This window comes from Solea senegalensis, linkage group LG9 (assembly GCF_019176455.1).
Source record: "Solea senegalensis isolate Sse05_10M linkage group LG9, IFAPA_SoseM_1, whole genome shotgun sequence".
In the NCBI taxonomy this organism is placed as follows: domain Eukaryota; kingdom Metazoa; phylum Chordata; class Actinopteri; order Pleuronectiformes; family Soleidae; genus Solea; species Solea senegalensis.
In genome coordinates this window covers 847,484-869,042 of record NC_058029.1, presented here as the reverse complement: position 1 = coordinate 869,042, position 21,559 = coordinate 847,484, and the positions used below count along the sequence as shown (strand labels likewise).

General features: G+C 40.6%; 1 protein-coding gene across 2 annotated transcripts; it reads right to left on the bottom strand.

Moving 5' to 3' along the window:
• Nucleotides 1–363: 363 nt before the first annotated feature.
• Nucleotides 364–20,981, bottom strand: ago1 (argonaute RISC component 1). 2 transcript variants are annotated; one of them, XM_044034874.1, is made up of 19 exons: nucleotides 20,534–20,981; nucleotides 14,599–14,785; nucleotides 13,645–13,765; nucleotides 13,076–13,257; nucleotides 12,125–12,261; nucleotides 11,464–11,598; nucleotides 11,123–11,222; nucleotides 9,989–10,136; nucleotides 9,311–9,430; nucleotides 8,468–8,590; nucleotides 8,241–8,374; nucleotides 6,662–6,846; nucleotides 6,365–6,524; nucleotides 5,778–5,868; nucleotides 4,435–4,629; nucleotides 3,147–3,281; nucleotides 2,956–3,057; nucleotides 2,080–2,279; nucleotides 364–1,124 (listed from the first exon to the last, which is right to left on the bottom strand). In XM_044034874.1, the coding sequence occupies exons 1-19, from the start codon at nucleotides 20,556–20,558 to the stop codon at nucleotides 1,016–1,018; spliced, it is 2,589 nt and encodes an 862-aa protein (XP_043890809.1). In that variant the 5' UTR covers nucleotides 20,559–20,981; the 3' UTR covers nucleotides 364–1,015. The 2 variants fall into 2 exon arrangements, with proteins under 2 accessions (XP_043890809.1, XP_043890810.1); XM_044034875.1 differs by having other exon boundaries at nucleotides 11,123–11,210.
• Between the last annotated feature and the right edge of the window lie 578 nt (nucleotides 20,982–21,559).

Genomic DNA, 21,559 nt, shown 5'->3' with positions numbered 1-21,559 from the left:
TTTCTTCTTATTTGTTTTTGAAGTGCGGTCGCACGAGGTGCCGACTGGCGGTTACTTAAGAACACGTTCGAGTCTTCATCTCACTGTTAGACGTTTCCAACAGGAAAGTGAAGTTTGTAAACCACTCACTCTCCCACACCAAAGCCCATCGAGAAAATCAGTGATTTTAGCTGGCGGGGACACAGGAGCTGCTGGTCTACTGCTGCCTCGTGTGGTCACTTTGTGTCACTGAGGAAAATCTGAATGAAGAGTTTCAAAAGTCGAATTTTATTTGAACTTAGTGATGGAGGCAGCAGTGGATCAACAACCCCTGTGTGTGTGATGTTAAAATCACTGATTTTCTCTATGGGGTTTGGTGTGGGAGAGTGAGTGCTTTACAGACTTCACTTTCCTGTTGTAAAAGTCTGTGTAACAGTGAGATAAAGAGGTAAACATAGATGTCATAGATGTAGATTTCATCCATAGTTCTGCACCGACTGTGTGTCGGCATCTCCTACAACCACAGATCCTGAACTGTCCCTTTAAGGGTTTTGGAACACTGGTAATCCTGCGTTGCGATGGATGAAGAGGCAGCTTTGACGCGGCAGGTAAAAGTTTCCTTCCTGCCTTTTTTTTTGTCTTCCTCTTATCCGTATTGCGTATTTACACACATCGCAGTGTGACGATAGTGTACGATACAGTTACATAATAATAATAATAATAATAATAATAATACAACATAAAAAAAAATTCAACATAAAAAGAGCAACAGTCCTGGTAAAGTAATGAGAACAACAACAACAATAATAATATTCATAACCTTTGAGTGCATGAGGCTGCAGAGTCTGCCTGTGGTTCACAGGGAAGAGGGGCACATGTTTGAGTGGCAGCTCTGTGGAGCAGGTTTAGTGGGCAGTCGTCAGGAATAAGGGATGGGGATGAGGTGGTGGTGGTGGAGGAGTGGGTGGAGGTCGTCCGCCCACTCATGAGGGTGGAGGGCGGGGTTTGATGGTAGAGTGACGGTGGTGGGTGGAGCTCAGGCGAAGTACATGGTCCTCAGGGTGTCGTGGTGGATCTGAACGGCTTTGGCCAGTGCCTGCGGGTCCCGACCGTTACTCTGACCGGACACGTGGCTGCCCTCGCCGCTGCAGAGACCACGACAACAGGGAGAGAAAACACACACACACACACACACTACAAGGTCAGGGGGCGGAGTTTCCATCACACTTGTCAGTTTGGAGCATTTCTGCGATCGCTCGAAGAGGAAATGTTGAATTCAGTTTGTCAGTTTTAAATAATTGGATGAATTACGGGTCATTACAACTTAGATTTTGGAAAAACTGACAGTCCTAAAACATCTAGAAAATTGGTAAAAACAAGCCCCTCCCCCTCCTCCTTCCAAACACCTGTTTCTAACTGTCTAACTGGTGAAAAACAGAGAAATCAACATGTTTTAAAGTTGTGTTTTTCTAGAATTGATGACAGACAGTAAATGTTTGGTGTGTGAGTGTTGGGAGGCTTTCAGCAGCTCCCACATTTACATCTATGACAAACGGCTGTGAATTAACAGAGAAATTACAGTTTTAAAATCACCCTCGTCTTGATTTTTTTAAAACATCCAGAGCAGAGTTTTAACATGCTATTAGGTGATTTTAAGAAAACTGTAAGTCATATGAAAATGAAAACAACACACAGGGTTAAACAACAACCAGAGCAACATTTTGATGTCTATGTAGGCTGGAAAATTGTTGGCGGGAGAAGAGTTTGTTTAGAGATTTTTGTGGTGATTTTCATGGACCTCAGCAAAGTGTGTCACTCTAATGGCGCAACACACACTCATTATAAAATCTGAAAAAACCGCGATTGTTTAAAAACTGTACTATTTATCAGTATTTTGATTTGGTGAAAAACGTCTCAAGTCTTTTGAGCTTTTAAACATTTCAACTACGTCTCTACGTTAAAGTATGACGACACTGTGATGCTCCAAAGTGGGCAGGGATCAGGTCATTTTTTTGACCATTTCGATATTTTAAAACTGAGGATACAAACAAAAGGGTTAAATAGTGAGAAACTGAACGGTCCCATCAAAGCCACACCCACCTGTCGTGTTCTTTGTCCACCAGGTGGTAGCGAGCGCGGAAGGCCACGAGACGAGCGTAGTAGGCGGGAGCGGGGATGGACACTGAGCGTGTACATCGCACATACGTGTGGCACAGCTGGTACGTGAGGATCTGCAGCTCGTCCGCCGTGAAGCGATTGTCGTCCCAGAGGACGTAGTAGTGAGACGGTCGGCTGGTCCCCTACAGGCCAGAGGGGGAAGCACACGCAAGCAAACCGGTTCACGACACTTTTTACAAACACTATCAAACTATAGATACGACAGTCAAGATAATCATTCATTTTTAATTCAAAAATATATTTTGTGTGAAAAAAATAACCAAGAAAAACTGAGCAAATGCGGTTTCATATAAAAAAAAAAGATCTTGATTGAGAAAAACATAATTTTTTTTGGGAAAAAAAATGTAAACGGATTAAAAACTGAATAAAAAAAAGGAGGCAAATCTTTTAGGACAATTCAGGAAAACAAAGCAGAAGTTTATACTGCATGAAAAACGTTGATTCACAAAAGCAAGCATATCATTATTTATTATATATTATTTATTAAAACAAAAAGATCAAATATATTTAAGAATAAACTGATTTGATCTGTTTGAACATTTTTTGCTAATTCAGGAAAACCCAAAAATAATTTCATATAAAAGTAATATAGAAGAAGTTAGCTAAAGATTAGATGAATTAATGGTATATAATATAAACTACACTGTATATAAAATTCAAATGTTCGCATGGATTTTTTTTTCTTTTTTGAGACAAATGTTCTTGTTTATTTTTACAAAAAACAGAGCATTTTTTTTCCTCCAGGTGCAAACAGACAGTTTAAAACCTCAGTTACCCAGAATGCCGCAGGTGTCTTACCTGTATGCCCGCATGACTGCACAGGTAGAAGTCAAACTCAAAGGGATGAGTGATGCTGGTGTCCACTGTGGTTCCTGCAGGAATATTCCCACTCTTCCCAATCTGTCAAAAACAAAGAGATGAGGACGAGGATTACGAAACAGGTTTGTTTTAAAGAAACAAGTGAAGGTGAAGAATGAAAACTATCTCACTCGTTCAGACTTGTCGGCACAGAAGAGGCGAGTGTGGTGACGTTTCTGCACCACGATGTAGGTGATGCCGGGCTGATAATCTTTCTCCAATTTGATGCAGGCGTCTCTGATCGCCAACAGCTCGTAATGAAGAATCTACACAAAAACAACGACATGTTCAATATCATTATCTATTAACTAACACCATCATAACATAGACTTAAAGGCGACATAGACCGGAAGCTCCAATTAACGCTGCAGTTGTGTGTGTATCTGTGTCATTACCTCATTTATGAAACCCTAAATTGTCAGAACGAACAGTTCAGCCGCTGCTGAGAAAATAGGGCTTTTTTGTTTTCCTGGGCTCTGCGAAGCGGAAAGGCACTTCCGTTTGCTGATGATGTCATCAGGAAACCTCACCACTCCTCTCACCACCGTAGCTCCTCCTGTTGCGGGCACTAGTCCGGGCACAACCGGTTGCGTACATTCAACCGTAGAAGAAGAAGGACTACTCTCGATGTAGCTGCTGAGATGCAGAGCATCCATCGTGCCAAAGGGGGAGCTGCGTATCTGAGAGCTGACGTGCTAATTACGTCACTTCCAGGTACCTGGCCAATCACAGGACAGTGGGAAAGCTCTCGTTGGCTGGCCAATCACAACACAGTCTGCGTTCTGGGAGTGTGATTTTGGTCTGAAACAGCACGGCTGACGAGAGCGTCAGTGAGGAGATATTTTGATCGTTTGCAGCAACTAGGAGGTTTTTGACCATGAAAACAAGTTAATATGTAATGTATGTAAGTAGACCTCCATAACTAACATATATGTGCGATACGAGCATTTGATGTCACCTTTAAACTGACGTAGACTTTATTTGATAAGTGTTTTGGTTAAGCAGTCAAAATTCTTTTTTTGTATATATAAAACTGAAGTTTGTAAGCAACTCACTCTCCCACACCAAACCTCATAGAGAAAATCAGTGATTTTAACATCACAGCACACAGGAGTTGTCGATCCACTGCTGCCTCCATCACTAAGTTCAAACATATGATTTCGTCACCTCGGCATTTAAAATTCTGTGTTCAGATTGACATCAGTGACACAAAGGGACCACACGAGGCAGCAGTAGACCAGCAGCTCCTGTGTTCCCGCAAGCTAAATCACTGATTTTCTCTATGGGGTTTGGTGTGGGAGAGTGAGTGGTTTACAAACGTCAGCTTCCTGTTGGAAAAGTCTGTCTAACAGTGAAATTAAGACATGAACTTGTGCTGACATAGATTTCATGAGGCTCAGGCTGGTTCTGGCGTGTTACCTGTGGCAGTTGTCCCTCAGGAACACCATCTCTGTAGAAAATGATCCTGGTGGGTTTGAAGCGAGTCGACTTGTAGAACTGAATCAACAGCTCACGCACCATGTACGACAAATCTTCAATGATCTCCTGCCGCGGCCTCTGCACTCGCACCGTGGCACAGTATCTGCTGGGGTGAGCGTCCATACTGCCTACCACCTGACACACACACAGAATAATTATGACTTATTTGTAGCACTTTTCAAAAGCATGTTTCCCACAGTAGAAAAAATAAGTAAAAACTGTAGAACAGCAGAATAATAAACAATATATAAATAAAATAGTAAAAACAATAAATACTTAATTAAAAGGACTTTTTTTTATCCAAAACTGAAATAACTGCTGCTGCTTATGATCCTTTAGAAGGTTAGCAACATATTGTGACTTTAAAACAAGTTTACTTTTTAAAAAACAAAGTTAATTTACATGTTAGTGACAAAAAATCTTATTTTTACTTTAAAATGTGACTTAAAAAGAAATGAATACAAATAGTAAAAAGTTAATAACATGTTTAATAATTTTCATAAACGTTAATAACATGTTTTATCATTTTCATAAATGGTAATAACATATTTTATAAACGTTAACAACATATTTAAACATCTCCTGGTAACATCAGAAACATTAATTTGTTTGTTTCTTAATTTATTTTCGCGGCCGGACAGAAGGCTTTCACTTTCATTTAAGAAAAACAGTAAAACTCAACTCTAAAACAGATTTTATAACTTTTCATTAATATTGTGACACATTTTTATTTTGGTCAGAATGAATCGCCCTATATTATGTTTTTTGATCTGTATTATTTTGGGATGTTAGCACCCCCTACAGGCAGGGAGTGGAAGTGGACCACTCCTCAGTGGTGAGTCTGCAGTCCCTCTCTCTCACTCCCCTCCCTCTCTCTCTGTCTCTCACTCACTTGTTCACTCCTCTCTCTCTCTGTAGCTCCTCTCTCTGCAACTCCAGTGTTTGTCATAATTGCTAGGCAACAGCACTCAGCCAATCAGAACGGGGCTGCTGAGGTCAGAGGCAGACGAGGGCGGAGTCAGTGATGGTCACTGACTGTTCCCTGAGGAGCTCAGCTGCAGACGTTTGTTTTGACTCTAATCATGCGTTTTCATCGCTGATTTCATGAACAAGAAATGGAACAGGTTTGTCTTTTATATTATTATTATTATTATTATTATTATTGTTATTTTAAATGAGTAAATAAGTGAACCTCCTCTTCTGAGGTTATCTATGCCAAAAGCCTGATTTGGAAAAATGCAGAGAAGTGGGCTGAGAGCTGAGTGAGAATATGTGAGACTTACAGCAGTAATGGAGGGTTTCTTTCCGTCTCCAGCAGGAGGATGAGTGACGTCTGCTCCCAGGAAGATGACAGGCTGCTGAAACACTGCTGACCTGAGAAAACACACCCAACAACATGTTATTTCATTCATTTATTTTAAAAACATAATCACCACAGGCTGATGATAATGAACTCTACGATATCTTTATCAACATGTTCATGTCTTTATTTCACTGTTACACAGACTTTTCCAACAGTTTCAGTTCAGTTCACCAAACCCCATAGAGAAAATCAGTGATTTTAGCTCACAGTGAAACAGGAGCTGCTGGTCTACTGCTGCCTCGTGTGGTCACTTTGTGTCACTGAAGTAAATCTAAACTAAGGATTTTAAAAGCCAGTCACAATGGGCTTTGGTGTGGGAGAGTGAGTGGTTTACAATCTTCAGTTTCCTGCTGGAAAAGTCTGTGTAACAGTGAGATAAAGACATGAACATGTTCTTAAGATATAAACCACACGATAAAACTTGAATTCCCGCCAGTTTATGCGTAACTAAACCCCCACAGCTGCTGCTGCTGTTCTTCTCTACATGTTTGCAGTGCAGTCACTGACCGTTGATGAGGCACCAGGATGTTGTTGATGCCTCCCAGCTTCACGTTGATCTTGAGGCAGAGGTTGGACAGAGTCTGAGGCGACGTCTTCACCACGTTCTTCACCTGAACACACTGGGTGGCCATGCCAAGGAGAGTGTCGCCCACACGCTTCACCTCCGCTGCAGAGGTAAGTTTTTAAATCGTGAGTCTTTTGTAGATGCTTTACGACCATTTTAGACACGTTTTATGTTCATTACTGAATAAACTGTCAGTGTATAGTGACATCAGTGTTTCATCATGACATACAGTCGCTCACCATAGACGGGAGTTTTCCCAGGCAGGATGACGATGATGAGCTGAAGACCAGAGTAGGTGTTCTTCAGGTGTCTGAACATGGGCTCCACGCTGTCCGCTCCCTGGGCGTATTTACAGAAGCAAGGCTGACCCTGGATTGGCATCCCAGCGTCCTTGGAGATCTTACGCAGCTGGTCAGTGAAGTTCCTGAGAGGAGAGCAACGTATCCTTTTAGCTAAAACTAAAACTCCTTTTTAATTCTGTAATTGTTGACATTTGTTCTTCAGAGAATCAGAGCTTCTGTTGTGTTGGACAATCAGACAGAACTCATTTTCTTGAAGAAAATTTACTTTTTTGGACAAAGAAGTTTCTGAAAAGATGTTTAGAACATAAAAAAAATATAGCAAAGATTGTTTATTGCGTTTTGCTTGGGAAGATGTTTCACTCTAAATGGATTAGAGACTCGGAACACTGTGTACATGAGTGAATATTAAATATAATAATAATACATTTATATAGCACTTTTCATGAACTTAAAGTCACTATGATGATCCACAACATCTTCACGTCTTTATCTCACTGTTAGACGGACTTTTCCAACAGGAAACTGAAGTTTGTAAACCACTCTCTCAGAGGTGGGTAGTACCGCGCTACATTTACCCCTACTAACTACATTTACTAACTTTTTGGATAAATTGTAATTTTAGGAGTAGTTTTATTACTTTTACTTTTACTTGAGTATATATATATTTGAAGAAAGAACGGTACTTTTACGCCATTCCATTTGGATAAGTGACAGTCATTGCTTTATTTTTAATAGTGTTGTCACGTGACTCTGTGCCGCGGCACCAGCTGTTAGCCGCAGATTTCGGCTCCTAGTGGACTTAAAACGCACCAGCAGCTCCGACACCGAGGCTCTGCACTCCGGTTTCTGTTGTACACTGCGGACAGTTGAGCGGCCAACCAATACTTTTACCATGCCGATGTATATGAATTGGATAATCCTTGTTTATTGTAGCTTTAGTTAAAGGGTGATGTATTTTTTATATTATGTTGTGTCTATTTTGTTTGTGTTGCTCTGAATATTTCAAAAATAAATCAGGAGAAACTCAGTACTACTCAGAGTAGTCTTTTCACTGCATACTTTTTTACTCGAGTAATTATTTTCATGAGTACTTTTACCTCTACTTGAGTAATTATTATCTTAAAGTAGCAGTACTTAAATATGGAGCAGACAAATGTTCTAATTTTACAGCAGTTATTGTCTATTTTATATACTGTGATATATTTACCCATTTTATTTATACTATTTTTTTTTTTTGTCATCAGTACCACTTCTTATTTTCTCTATGGGGTTTGGTGTGTTTTCTGTTCAGTTTCCAACAGGAAACAGAAAACACTGAACTGAAACTGTTGGGAAAGACACGAGCACCTTCTTAAAAGATGTCCTAGACTTAAGCTGACATGCACAGGAGCCCAGTAGAGGGCGCCAACTACTAGAACTACTGTTATTGTGGTGTGAAACAGCTACATTAGCAGTGGCTTCAAACACTGCTGCAGGTAAAGCGATAATGCCACAGCTTGGTGTCACTGGTTCTTACTTGAGCACCTCTTCTCTGCACTGTTTCTGTGGAGCGAAGCAGGCGATGGCCCACACTTTGATCTCGATGCCGTTATAAAACTGCTTCCCCCTCATGTCCCACACTCCCTGGTTGGGGGTAGCTATGGCACGATTCTGTCAGAAAGGTTAAACAAACAGATTATGTGGACAGAGAACACACTTGTAAATCTATTTTTTAAATGATTTTTCAATAGAATAGTTTTTTACCCGTCCTCCGTACTGCAGGATGGGAGCAGGGAGGACTCTGCCCGTCACTTCAGCCATGTCGTCTTTCACCTTGATCCCAAACTCTTGAATGTACGGGTCCAGGTTAAAGTTAGCGTTCTTCATCTGTGGAGAGTCAGACTTAAGAATCTCACCGTCTTTATGATTCACATCTGAAAAATCACTTTGTCAAACGCTCTGTGTGGATTTGGAAACAGTGTTATGGTGATGTAGCCTCAGTGTTGTGGTGATGTAGCCTCAGTGTTGTGGTGATGTAGCCTCAGTGTTGTGGTGAGATGTAGCTTCAGTGTTGTGGTGATGTAGCCTCAGTGTTGTGGTGAGATGTATCCTCAGTGTTGTGGTGAGATGTAGCTTCATTGTTGTGGTGATGTAGCCTCAGTGTTGTGGTGAGATGTATCCTCAGTGTTGTGGTGAGATGTATCCCTCAGTGTTGTGGTGAGATGTAGCCTCAGTGTTGTGGTGATGTAGCCTCAGTGTTGTGGTGAGATGTAGCCTCAGTGTTGTGGTGAGTAGTAGTGGTGATGTAGCCTGTGGTGATGTAGCCTCAGTGTTGTGGTGAGATGTATCCTCAGTGTTGTGTGGTGATGTAGCCTCAGTGTTGTGGTGATGTAGCCTCAGTGTTGTGGTGAGATGTATCCTCAGTGTTGTGGTGATGTAGCCTCAGTGTTGTGGTGATGTAGCCTCAGTGTTGTGTGGTGTGATGTATGCCTCAGTGTTGTGTGGTGATGTAGCCTCAGTGTTGTGTGGTGATGTAGCCTCAGTGTTGTGTGGTGATGTAGCCTCAGTGTTGTGGTGATGTGTGGTTGTGTGACCTCGTCCACTCACCAGCCTGCTGATCTCCTCCTGCCTGTCTGGTGCAGAACGAGCTGTGGCTTTGATCATGGTGGACGTCTGATTATCCGTCAGCTTCTTGATGCATCGCTGCCCTGCTACAATGTTACACACCTGCAAAAAAGCAAGAAAAGGCAAATATAAAGTAAAAAAATGTGTAAATTTAGTTTTGAATAACAAATTGTATGAACCTCAAAACTACTTTCATTACTTTTTCTTTTCCAAAACACAGGAATATAAAGAATTACATTTTAACATTTAATGTAAAGTAAAAACACATGGTCAGTGATGACTGTAACTGTGTTCTCTGGTGACAGTGTAAGTCAATGATGTCTTCAGAACATGTTCAAGTCTTTATCTCACTTTATCTCACTGAAGTTTCTCTGTGAGGTTTGGTGTGGGAGAGTGAGTGGTTTACAAACTTCAGTTTCCTGTTGGAAAAGTCTGTCTAACAGTGAGATAAAGACATGATCATGTTCTGAAGACATTGCCGATGTATATTTTTATTAAGTCTGATGTTGATCTTCGGGTCATTTCAGTGTCTAAAGCTGGTTCCCAACAGCAGGAGGCGCTCTCTGCTCAGTTAGCTTATACAACTACGACTCGAAAAACACCGTAACCATGTCTTCAACAGTTGACTACATGTCGTTAAAGAGTGTGAGTATTGCTTACCTCCAGTGGCAGGTAGGTGTGTTTCTGCTCCTGTCCCACCTGCAGACAGGGCAGGTGTGGATACTTGAGCTGCAGGTTGTACTTCTGCTTGAAATACTGAGCCACTGTACATTCTACTGTCTGACCGCTCTCCAGCTGCAGGGGAAACCTGTCAGGATAGGCAGAGACAAACTGGGCTCAGACACAGTTTCTGAACGAGGAATGTAACCGGACCAGACGTCGACACGTGATGACACATTTTAAAACCAGTACAGACATATGTACACAATGTTTTCTATTCTGAAATATGAAAACTGAAATATGAGTACATAAAAGAACAAACGACTGTAACTACTGTTTCTCTATGTCATTTTTGACCCAAGTGCAAAACAATGAGAAAGGTGCAGAATATTAGCAACGGCATTTGTTTCTCTTTGACACACGCCATGTACATAAGGCTGAAAATATTCATCAGCAACTGCTTTGATGAACCACTTTGTGTGATTTTTCTGCTTCTTAAATGTGAATATTTTCTACTTTCTGCCATTTTTCAGCTTCTTAAATGTGAATATTTTCTCCTTTCTTTGCTCCATAAAACAAAAATCATTTAAACTCAAACTCAATTTTTAGTTTGTGGACAAAAACAAAACGTTTGAGAACGTCGTAATTTCCAGGTTAAGGAAACTTTTCCTGGCATTTTATGAACCAAACGACTGAAAATGATCATGAGTCCAGAGAAATAACCTATGTGCAGCTTTATATCCACATTTATCTGCTATTAATTGATTTATATGATTATATTTATGATAAATATGATTATAAAATGATTTCTCTGCTATATGATTATATGATTAATGATTTCTCTGCTATTAAATGATTTATATGATTATATATGATAAATATGATTATAAAATGATTTCTCTGCTATTAAATGATTTATATGATTATATATGATAAATATGATTATATATGATAAATATGATTATTAAATGATTTCTCTGCTATTACATGATGTGATATATTATAATGATTTCTCTGCTATTAAATGATTTATATGATTATATATATGATAAATATGATTATAAAATGATTTATCTGCTATATTGTTCTGCTATCAGGATCAAACAGTCATATCATGACTTCTCGTGGACTCACGTCTGGTGACTGGCAGGACGACGGGTGACGTTACAAACGCGATACTTCCTCTTCATTTGTCCACAGTGAGTCACTTCCACCTTCAGACCTGACCACACGCCAGCAGGTAACAGAAGAAGTAACTCAACATCACAAAGACATGAAGAATATTCACATATCAAATTTCACAAACTTTCAAGGATCTTTGGGAACCCTGAAGATCACATTGGCGGCGGGAGAAATTGACCTTAATATCAACTTCACTTCTTTCCTGCACAGAATTCAAGCACTTTCAATGACTCATGTCTACTCAGGGCAATTTTCCAAAACTTTCCAGGACTGCAAGGAGCAGCGTTTGATACCTTTGATCTCTTTGGTGAAGCGGACTCTCTGAGAGTCGGTCAGGGTCTTGGGCTGCTCATCGATGTTACGAATGTCCAGAACTTCACACATGAACTCGATCACAGGCTGGGCTTTGTAGAAGGCCGTGGCCGACACTAGAGGGAGACAGAGAGCAGCAACAGGTTTCTTTTTTAAACTTTTAAAAATACATTCACAAGGAGGTGGAACAACAAATATTTCACACTCTCTATAGACTTATTTTATGTTTTATTTCTTGTTTATGGATATTATTTATTTGTTCTTCTTTTGTGTAGAAGTGTATTTAAAAAAAATGGAAATAACATTTCCAAACCAAAGTGAGATCATTATACGCCAACTAGAAATTCTTCATGTTCATTTACTCATTTTTGCTTCACAGAAACATAATAATATTAAACGTAAATTTTGGAACTATAAGTAGATTTTAGAACTAAGTAGATTTTGGAACTATGAGGACGAAAAACACTGTCAGAGTGAACTTTATCTTTTGAAGATAAAGAACGAATGCATGAATGAATGAATGAATAAATGAAGACGAGAAAGTGCTGAGTCACCCTTAAAAATGACATGGTTTTTGTCATTTCCCTGCGTTTGTCCCCCCCACTGAGACATGGCTGCTGAGATTCGTCTTCAGTGACTCACCGTCAATGTTGAGCATCATCTTCCACATGGCAGGACGCACAGACTGATGGAAGCCAAACCACACCTCCCTGCCTCCACCCAGCGGGTGGTAGTATCCTTCAGGTGGGGAGAAAAACGAACGACCCACTGGAGTGTACCTGAGGAGGAGGAGGAGGAGGAGATGAAAGTGCTGAAGGTGCAGAATGACTTCATCTCCAGTAAAGCTCATGTCTCATGGTTTAGAGGAAGTCATCTCTTAGTAATCAAAAAAAAAAGAAAAAAGAAAGAAAACCTGCAGTATGAGACCCAGGAACGGCGGAATATAAAAGGGATATTTCAGATTTTTTCTCAAGTATGGTTTTACTAAACACTGACTCTGAGTCAGTGCTGACTTCAGCGTTTGCAGTGCTGGGAACAGACATCCCACTCTCTGTGGAAAACATGGCTGCCAGCTGTGAGACAAGAGGCTCATACTAACATTTACGATGTCTTTAAGAACATGTTCACGTATTTATCTCCACTGTTAGACAGACTTTTCACTCTCCCACACCAAACCCCATACAGAAAATCAGTGATTTTAGCTGGGGGACACAGGAGCTGCTGGTCCTCTGCTGCCTCGTGTGGTCACTTTGTGTCAAGTAAATCTGAATGAAGAATTTTAAATGACGAATTTTACTAAATAAAACATTTGAACTTAGTGACGGAGGCAGCAGTGGATCAACAACTCCTGTGTGCTGTGATGTTAAAATCACTGATTTCCTCTATGGGGTTTGGTGTGGGAGAGTGAGTGGTTTACAAACTTCAGTTTCCTGTTGGAAAATCTGTCTAACAGTGAGATAAAGACGTGACCACTTCAACTGACATAGATTTGATGAGGTGAGTTTTTTGTTAAGTGGTTAAAATCAGTTTTTCTTTCACAGATTAAGACACTGATACTCTAACTAAAGGTTATATTGTGATATTGTGGTTTACCTCATAGAGGCCAAGTGACGCATGGCCACATCCAGAGCTTGGACTGAGTCGAGGGGAACCTGCAGACGGCCACTGACCAGAGTCTCCTGCAGCAGGCGCCATGACACCTTGGCCAGCCAACGGATGGACACCTTGAAGATTCTGTCCTTACCCTCGCCGGGGATGGTCACCTCAAAATCCACCTAGAGCCAAAGACGACGAGTCATAAGTACATCCTGAAGTCTTTTTAACTGATCTACAGTTGGACATTGTTGTCTTTGATTCTTGTGTCGGACGTCGCGCTCATGAATCTTCAGTGACGACACTCTCTGACCAATCAGTGACCGTCAGTCTGTTGACGTCGCAATAAAACGCCGGGTACCAGGTTCTATCACTGATGGAGACGAAAAGAGTTGAGTCGTGCCGGGACCGCGTCGACGTAGACACAATGTTCACACGCACCCAGCGCTGCTCAGCGGTGAAGTGATGAAGTTCTGAGGTGTGAGCACAGATCGCCGTACCAAACACTCGTCTAAACGCAGATCATTCTTGTGTCAGAATGCAAACGTAGTCTCACAGCGAACACTTACCCGTTCACTGCCGATGGGCAGCGCTAGCACCGTGTAGATGTTCTTCTTGCCGTCGTACACCGGCTTCCTGTCTCCAAACAGCTGGGGCTTGAAGTGTTGCACCATGTACTCCACCACCTCCCTGCACACACAACAACACAATAGACCGTCAATGAAAGCCATGGCCTGATCGACTTATTGATCGAGCAGATCCAGCTGCTGGGTGCAAAAGTATTCATGGTCGGGGCATTTTCAATGTGGTGCCTTGGCCTTCACTAAAGTGAGGGGGGATGAGCAGTCAAAGTGAAAAAGGGGGAAAGGTCAAAGGTCTTGACCTTCGCATGCCTTCGTGAATCCTTTGTCTCGAACATGAAAGATGAAGAAAAAGCCGAACTGAAAAGCTCTGAATGTTGGAGGCAGCGCAACAAAGTTGATCGCATTTTTCTCGAGGACTGAAGGTTTTCCTGACGTCAGCGTTAAACTCTGTTTCATTACAAATAAGAGGATTAGTGATGAGGTAGTGAGGTTCCTGTTCACAACTGAGTTAAACTCTAGGAAAACCACTGCTGTTTCTACATTTGGTCAAAAACACATTGTTAGACAAGGAGACGTCACTAAGTTCTGGTTCCAGGCCAAAATAAATCATGAACCAATCTCATAAATGAATGTTTTTTTATTTATTTATATGTTTATTTCGGTCATGTCAGTTAGATCACTCATCATCACACATCATCTTAGTGTAGTCCACACTGTAAATGTGCATCCTGCTGCTCTACTTTTATATTAGTCACTGTCACATTATTCCTCCATCTAATAATCTAATTATTTAGCCAATAATTTAGTTCTAAATATCACAAACGGTCTATGAGTGACAGTAACGAGACGCACGCATGACCAATCCTGTGTGAGGCGACACGACCGTCACAGAAGGGTTAAAAAGGCAGAAACACCACGACGACAGTGGCGTTGTTTTACCTGTTGACTCGCCGCGGGCACTTGTCAGGTTTGATGTCCACCTCATAGTGGTACACGTCCATCTTTGGGATCTCCACCTCAAAGTAGTTGGCCAGCAGCTTGATGGGTTTGCCCACGGTGCCCATTCCTGGCCGGCGCGGGGCTTGGAACACCTGCTGCAGCGGTGGAGGGAAGACCCCCATGGGCACTGGGCACACGGACGGATGGACGGACGCGGGGACAGGTGAGGGGGACGACATTGACCAGGAGGTTCGGAGGAAATAAGGACAGTGGGTCGAAGAGTGTGACGGGGGAAAGAACGTGTTAAAGCAGAGGTGGTGATCATCAGAGACAAGGGAAGTGGAGACATGGTCCAGGAAGACATGACAGAGAGACGGAAGGACAGGAGGAAAAAGTGTTAGAGAGGATAAGAGGCGATGGAGGAAAGAAGCAGGTTAGGTCAAATGAGGACAGACAGGGGACGGAGACAAAAGAGAACAGAAGAAAACGTCATTTACAAACTTCCAACACAATGGTAGTAACTATGTTCACACAGTGAAAACATGGCGGACAGCAGGGACACTTCACCAAAGACTCAACTAATAAAATCTGTGTGAATTTAAGTCTACGATGTCTTTTGTTAGTAAACCACTCACTCTCCCACACCACACCTCATAGAGTGATTTTAGCTGCGGGGACACAGGAGCTGCTGGTCCTCTGCTGCCTCATGTGGTCACTTTGTGTCACTGAGGTCAATCTGAACACAGAATTTCAAATGCTGAAGTGACAAAATAACTTAGTGATGGAGGCAGCAGTGGATCAACAACTCCTGTGATGTTAAAATCACTGATTTTCTCTATGGACTTTGGTGAGGGAGAGTGAGTGGACTAAAACTGATTGACTGAGTGACTAAAATTAGCTTTGTTTCACTTTTCTCCCTTTTTTTTAATAATTTCTTAAATTTTTGCATGTTTTGTACATGTTTATTCATGTGTTTATTTTAGATAAAGTTCTAATTTACTTTCAATATCTTGTATTCATGTTCGCTGTATTCAATTCTACCTCAGGTGAAGTCCTACACATCTGCCTGTGTTGTTTATATCTAATTTGGTTTAGAGACAGTTTTAAAACCACTTTGTGTCCAATTCCAGGATCACACCCTTGACTATAAACCAATAAGATTCAGTATTTTTGGATGGACATGATGATCAAGCCTATGTTCTCTTATGTTACGTTTTGTTCTTACTCACGTTAAGTTCTGTTCTTACTCACGTTAAGTTCTTACTTATGTTACTTTCTATTCTTATGTTACGTTCTCTTCTTACGAACTGTTTTTAAGTTCTGTTCTTACATTAAGTTCTGTTCTTACTTATGTTACACTCTCTTCTTATGTTACATTCTGTTCTTACTTATGTTACGTTCTGTTCTTACGTTCTTACTTATGCTCTTAAGTTACATTCTGTTTTTAAGTTCTGTTCTTACTTATGTTACGTTCTCTTCTTACTTATGTTACGTTCTGTTCTTACTCATGCTACATTCTGTATAAATTAACTTTAATTAGTTATTTAAATATTAAATCCTAAAACTTTCTGACTTTCTCTGGACCGTGATATCGTTTCAGCTCCTCCCTACAAACTGGTTACATTGCCGTTGTCGTTTGTTTGTTTTTAAATATCAACGTCTTTAAGAACAAGTGTGAGCCAGTCGGGACAGGAGGTGTAGTACAGAGGCGGGGGGTCCAGGTCTGAGTCTGTAGCTGTGACTTCAGTGTGTGAGGGGCCCAGTGCCTTAACCTCTGGGTCCCCAGAGAACAGCCCTCCTCCAGCACAACAAAGACCCCAGCTGCCCTGTTCCTCTGTCTCACACACACAGACACACACACACGGCTGTATGATGGAGGGAGCGCCCTCTCCACGGCGAACACACACTGATGCACACAAACACAGGGGGCCCCCCTCTGCATTCCCAGCCTCACCATGGAGACACCACGGCAACACGTTATTGTCATGGATATCGAGGGACCTGTGTGTGTGTGTGTGTGTGTGTGTGTGTGTGTGAGTGTGTGAGGGGGCTGCTGATGGTCACTGCTCTGAAGAGACCTTGGACTTTTTGGTCTCACACCAATGCTGCAGTGGAAATCATCCAACACAAACTAAACTAAATTAACTACTGAATCACATTACACTGCAACTAATTAGTATTTTCATCATAAATTAATCTGCCGATTATTTTCTCCATTAATCGAGTCATCGTTTGGTTCAGAAATATGTGAAATATGAAAAAATATGAAAATGTATATATACATATGTATACATATGTATATAAATATATACACACTTTAGAATCGTTTAAGAACCAGAATCGTTGCCTTCAGAATCGTAGCGACCTAAAGATTTTCTCTCTCTCTCTCTCTCGCTCACACACACACACACAGGAAAACAATGACACACACACACACACACACACACTTCACCCGCGTGCCAGTGAAGGCAGATGGTGAGAAGTGGAGCCAGCGCTCTCACACTCTCACACTTCCCCAGACAATAGCCCGTCTTTCTCAGGCGCTTCAGACTTTGGTGCTGCTTCACAACACCAACCATTACAATTACGCTCAATATTTACCGTCTTTACCATGACTCAGCGTGTTATAAACGGCAGACACGCGGGTGACGTCAGCGTCTTCTCTGGTGGCTCACAGGAGCCACATTTAGGTCCAAGTGGCTGATTTTTTACACCTAAAAGTTCCTCTTTTGCATCAAAATCCTTATTATTTTTGACTTCTGAGGGTTGAAGGAGGTGGAACTTGGGAAAAGTGCAAGAGAAGGTTGACATTTACGCAAAGATCTCGTCCCTCGTCATGTTCTTGACCTGCTCTATATCAGTTGTTTTGGCCAAACGAGAGTTGGCTCTTGACATAATTGGCTGTTGACCACGAGCTAAACACGGCAATCAGAGCAATTTCTCTGTGAAAGAAGAGAACACTGAATCTCCACACTTCAAACAACAAAAGCAGACGTTTGAGATCAGGGGGCCCCAGCAGCACTAACCCCCCCCACCCACACACACACACACAAGCCTGGTACTCAACTGATTTTATGAAGTTATTCAAGGACCATTCAGTCTTCTGTATAAAGTTATGACCGAGGTTATTACAGTTGACGAAAAACCAACAAAATAACAAGAAAATTAGAATTGAAAAAACATTTTCATAAAAAAAAAACCACAATAACCAACTGAAACTGAATTGTGCGTTTACAAAACTTACAAAAAAACTAAATAAAAATATGCAAACCTGATCTTAAAACTAACTAATTTTAAAAAGAAACTTAAACTAATGAAAGATCCAAACTATTCTAACGTTCATTCATGACTTCTAAACGTTCCAGGCAGAAGTGGCGGCTGTTTTATGAAAGTCAAGGTGCAGGATTTTCCATCATCATCATCATCAGATGGACTTCAGAACTGAGCACAAAGTGTCCACACCTCAGTCACGTCGTCCAAATAAAAAAACATCATCATCATTCCTGCAACTGATAAGAGCTTGCTGTAAAATATGTCGAGGAGGAGAAAACACGAGCCACATGTTTCTCATTGTTTTCTCCAAGTGTAAAACAATACAAACGCATGGAAGCACAATTATTCCATAAAAAGACTCACACAGTTGTCATCGTAATGAAAAACACTCAGAGTTACTCTCTAACAGAGTTACTCTCTCACAGTCACTCTCTCTCACTGAGCTGAACTATACAATAAACAAATAACTGTTCTGATAAAAGTTATTATTTTGACTCATACTGAGGTAGCAAGTCACAACTTAATATCTAAAATTGTTAAAATATTAAGTCACTATGTTGAGATATCAAGTCATCGTGTTGAGATACGAAGTCAACATTAATACAATAATAGACACGGTGACATTACTTTTAGATAACCATAAGAGTCATTATGTTGCGCTAGTAAATCACTACTTGATATCTTAGTGACACACTAAACCAAATTCTTTTCCCTTGTCCCTTGATTTCTTTTTTCCCATTATTCTTTCTCATTTTAACACTAGTCTTTGGCCGGCTCGCAAGCCTAAACAAGTGTGTGCAGTGTGCCTGTTGTTTTGTTTCCGGTCTAGCTAGATCCGGTGTGCTGGTGTAGTTTTTCTAACTTTACTAGTTGTTGCAACAGCATGTGAAAAAACGACAAAGTTTGCCAGGCCAAAAAAATACAAATACAAAACTTGGCGCCGTTAAAATGGGTCAGATACTAAGTCATTATGTTCAGATACTAAGTCATTGTGTTCAGATACTAAGTCATTATGAAAACAGTAAGCTAACTTGTCTTTGTTATGTTGCTCTGTCCGTTTTGAGAACATGATCATATCAGAATTGGCATATTTCAATGTTTTAGTCTAAAAATCATTGATTAGTTTTATAACTACAGGCACACTCGCCCGCAACAATGGCAGCGATCTATTTGTGTTTCAGCTGCGAAGCTGAGCTCCTATGTTCAGTCTCGCTCTGTGCGAGGACATGCACATTGACAAATAATCGAAATATTCCTCAACAGCTGATATCGTGCCGATATCAATGTAGTATAGTATAGTATATAGTATATTTTGGGAAATCATGCGCAGATACATGTGAGCACAAAACGTGAGCCGTCAGCCCCCCCACCCGAATAGCTGATTTTGGTTGATTACAGCCCTATATTTGACCAAGAATTTCTTTGGGTGATTACAGCCCTATTCTGTTGTGATATTAAGTCTTTATGGATCTTTTTGAGACTTATTGACAGACAAATCAAGATTTTTGCTTGACAGCAGTAGATGGCTTTTGTGAGTGCTTTTAATCGCAACGCATTATATTCGAATTTTACCTATTTTTGAAACCAACGGAGTCGCCCCCTAAAGGCTGGACAATATATTGTAACTTCCAGTTTGGCTTCAGAGAAGAAACTTGGAAAACTAAGTCCATATTCTATAAACTATCCAAGGAATAAACTCACAATATTTACTTAACAGCAGTAGACGCAAACACATGGGAATATTTCTTCTATATATTTCTATTTTCAAAAATTCAGTTCAAATTTGTGATAATCTTGATTGAAAATCTGTCTTTTTTTCAGTGCTTTTAATTGCAATGCTTGACATCATATATTCAAATTGGCTGTCTTTTACAATGAGCAGTGTCACCCCCTGATGGCTATTCAATATATTACAACTTCCAGGTTGGCTTCTTTTTCTTTCTTTTTACATGTGATCGATGGAGTTAACTCGCGATTTCTGCGACACATGTATTCTGTTAAACAAAATTTAAAAAAGAATTTGCTAAAAGTTTTGACGTAAGTGCTTTTCATCCCAATGCAAGATATCGTATATGAAATCTAATAAAATTAACTTATTATAACAACTAGCAACTCAGATCGATTTATTACTAATTTTTTTACAAAATTTTTGAAAATTCTGTTAAAAATTGTATATTTTAAGTACTAATCAGACTTTAACATTTAATGTGATTATTTCTATATTACAACTTCCAGGTGGGCTTCTTGCACGCAAACACAAGTACACATTTTTCAAATTCATATAAAATGTGTTATACAGTTTAAGTGTAAACTATTAGACTACTACTTATTAGACTTCTGTAAGTGTTTTTGTATCCCAATGCAATATATCGTAAATTAAATAATACAATTTTAACTAATTTTACTACTTTATTTTTTTTTACAATTTTTTTGAAAGATCTGTTAAAATGTACATTTAACGTAGTAATCACATTTAATTGTGAGTATTTTAATCACGATGCTCCATGATATCATGTAGTATGTGTATGTCTGCGATAATATTGCATATTGTCCCATCCCTATCAGCTGCAGTGTATCTGCGGGAGTAATTAGTATGGTTCTCGGGCTGAAAACATGTTCAAATCACTCAAGTAAAAGAAAAAATTGAAATAAATAGACGTACCAGCGCCAGACGGTCCCGGCTCCATCCCATTCACTTAGCCGCGTGGGTACAAGCTTGCTAGTCCGGGCTGCTGTGGCCGAGGTACCGGCCCCTTCAGGCTGGAAGTGTCTCAGACTTCCAGCCGCCGCCTCTCGGTGTTCCCCCGCCCCTCTGCCCCTACCAGAACCCCCAGAGCCGCAGAGGAGCCGAGGCTAACGGCAATAGCTCCAGTCGTGTGCCCGCTGAGCCTGGAACCAGTAACGGCGGAGCTGCAGGAAGATAACGGCTTTCTCCTCCACGGGGCAGCGCGCTCCCTCCCGCGGCCGTGATTTAGCCGACTATCGGCGGCGCAGTGGTTTCAAGTCGTCGGTGTGTTGGGCTCCGCTGCTCCGCTGCTGCTCCGCTGCTACTCCGCCGTTCAAACGGAATCCTTCTTCTTCGGATTCTTCTTCTTCTTCGGATTCTTCTTCTTCAGCGGAACAAAAAAAAGACGACCCCCTCCCTCCGAATCTGAAACTTCTTCTTTGATCGAAATAAAAACAGTGCGATGAAACTGTCAATGAGCTCGCTGCTACACCCCAGTGGCCGAGGCAAGAACTGCGATGCAGATGTTACTAAATAAATGTATTGTAAACAAACACAGTTAGAGTAAGCAATTTTACTTTTTAATACTCATTAATACACCAATTTTATTCATTAACTACACATATAAATACACTTATATAATGTACAATAAATAAAAACAAGAGGTAGAAATACAGAAGCAAAAGGTAGAGATTAGACGTTGACTGACGTTATATTTATATTATATTTTGCCGATTTCCCCCTCCATTTGATAAAATATAACAGTTATAATGTATAAACTAAATATTAAACACATGAAACAGGACACCAAAAAACTGAAAACTTTTTAATCAATAAATGAATGTCGCAATTTGCAAAAAAACACAAGTCTAGGTATAGAGGCTAGGCCAGGCCGAGGGGCACAGCTTTTTTTTTAAACCATAGCAATGACATAATCAAAAGTAGTATCAAAAATCATTTTCT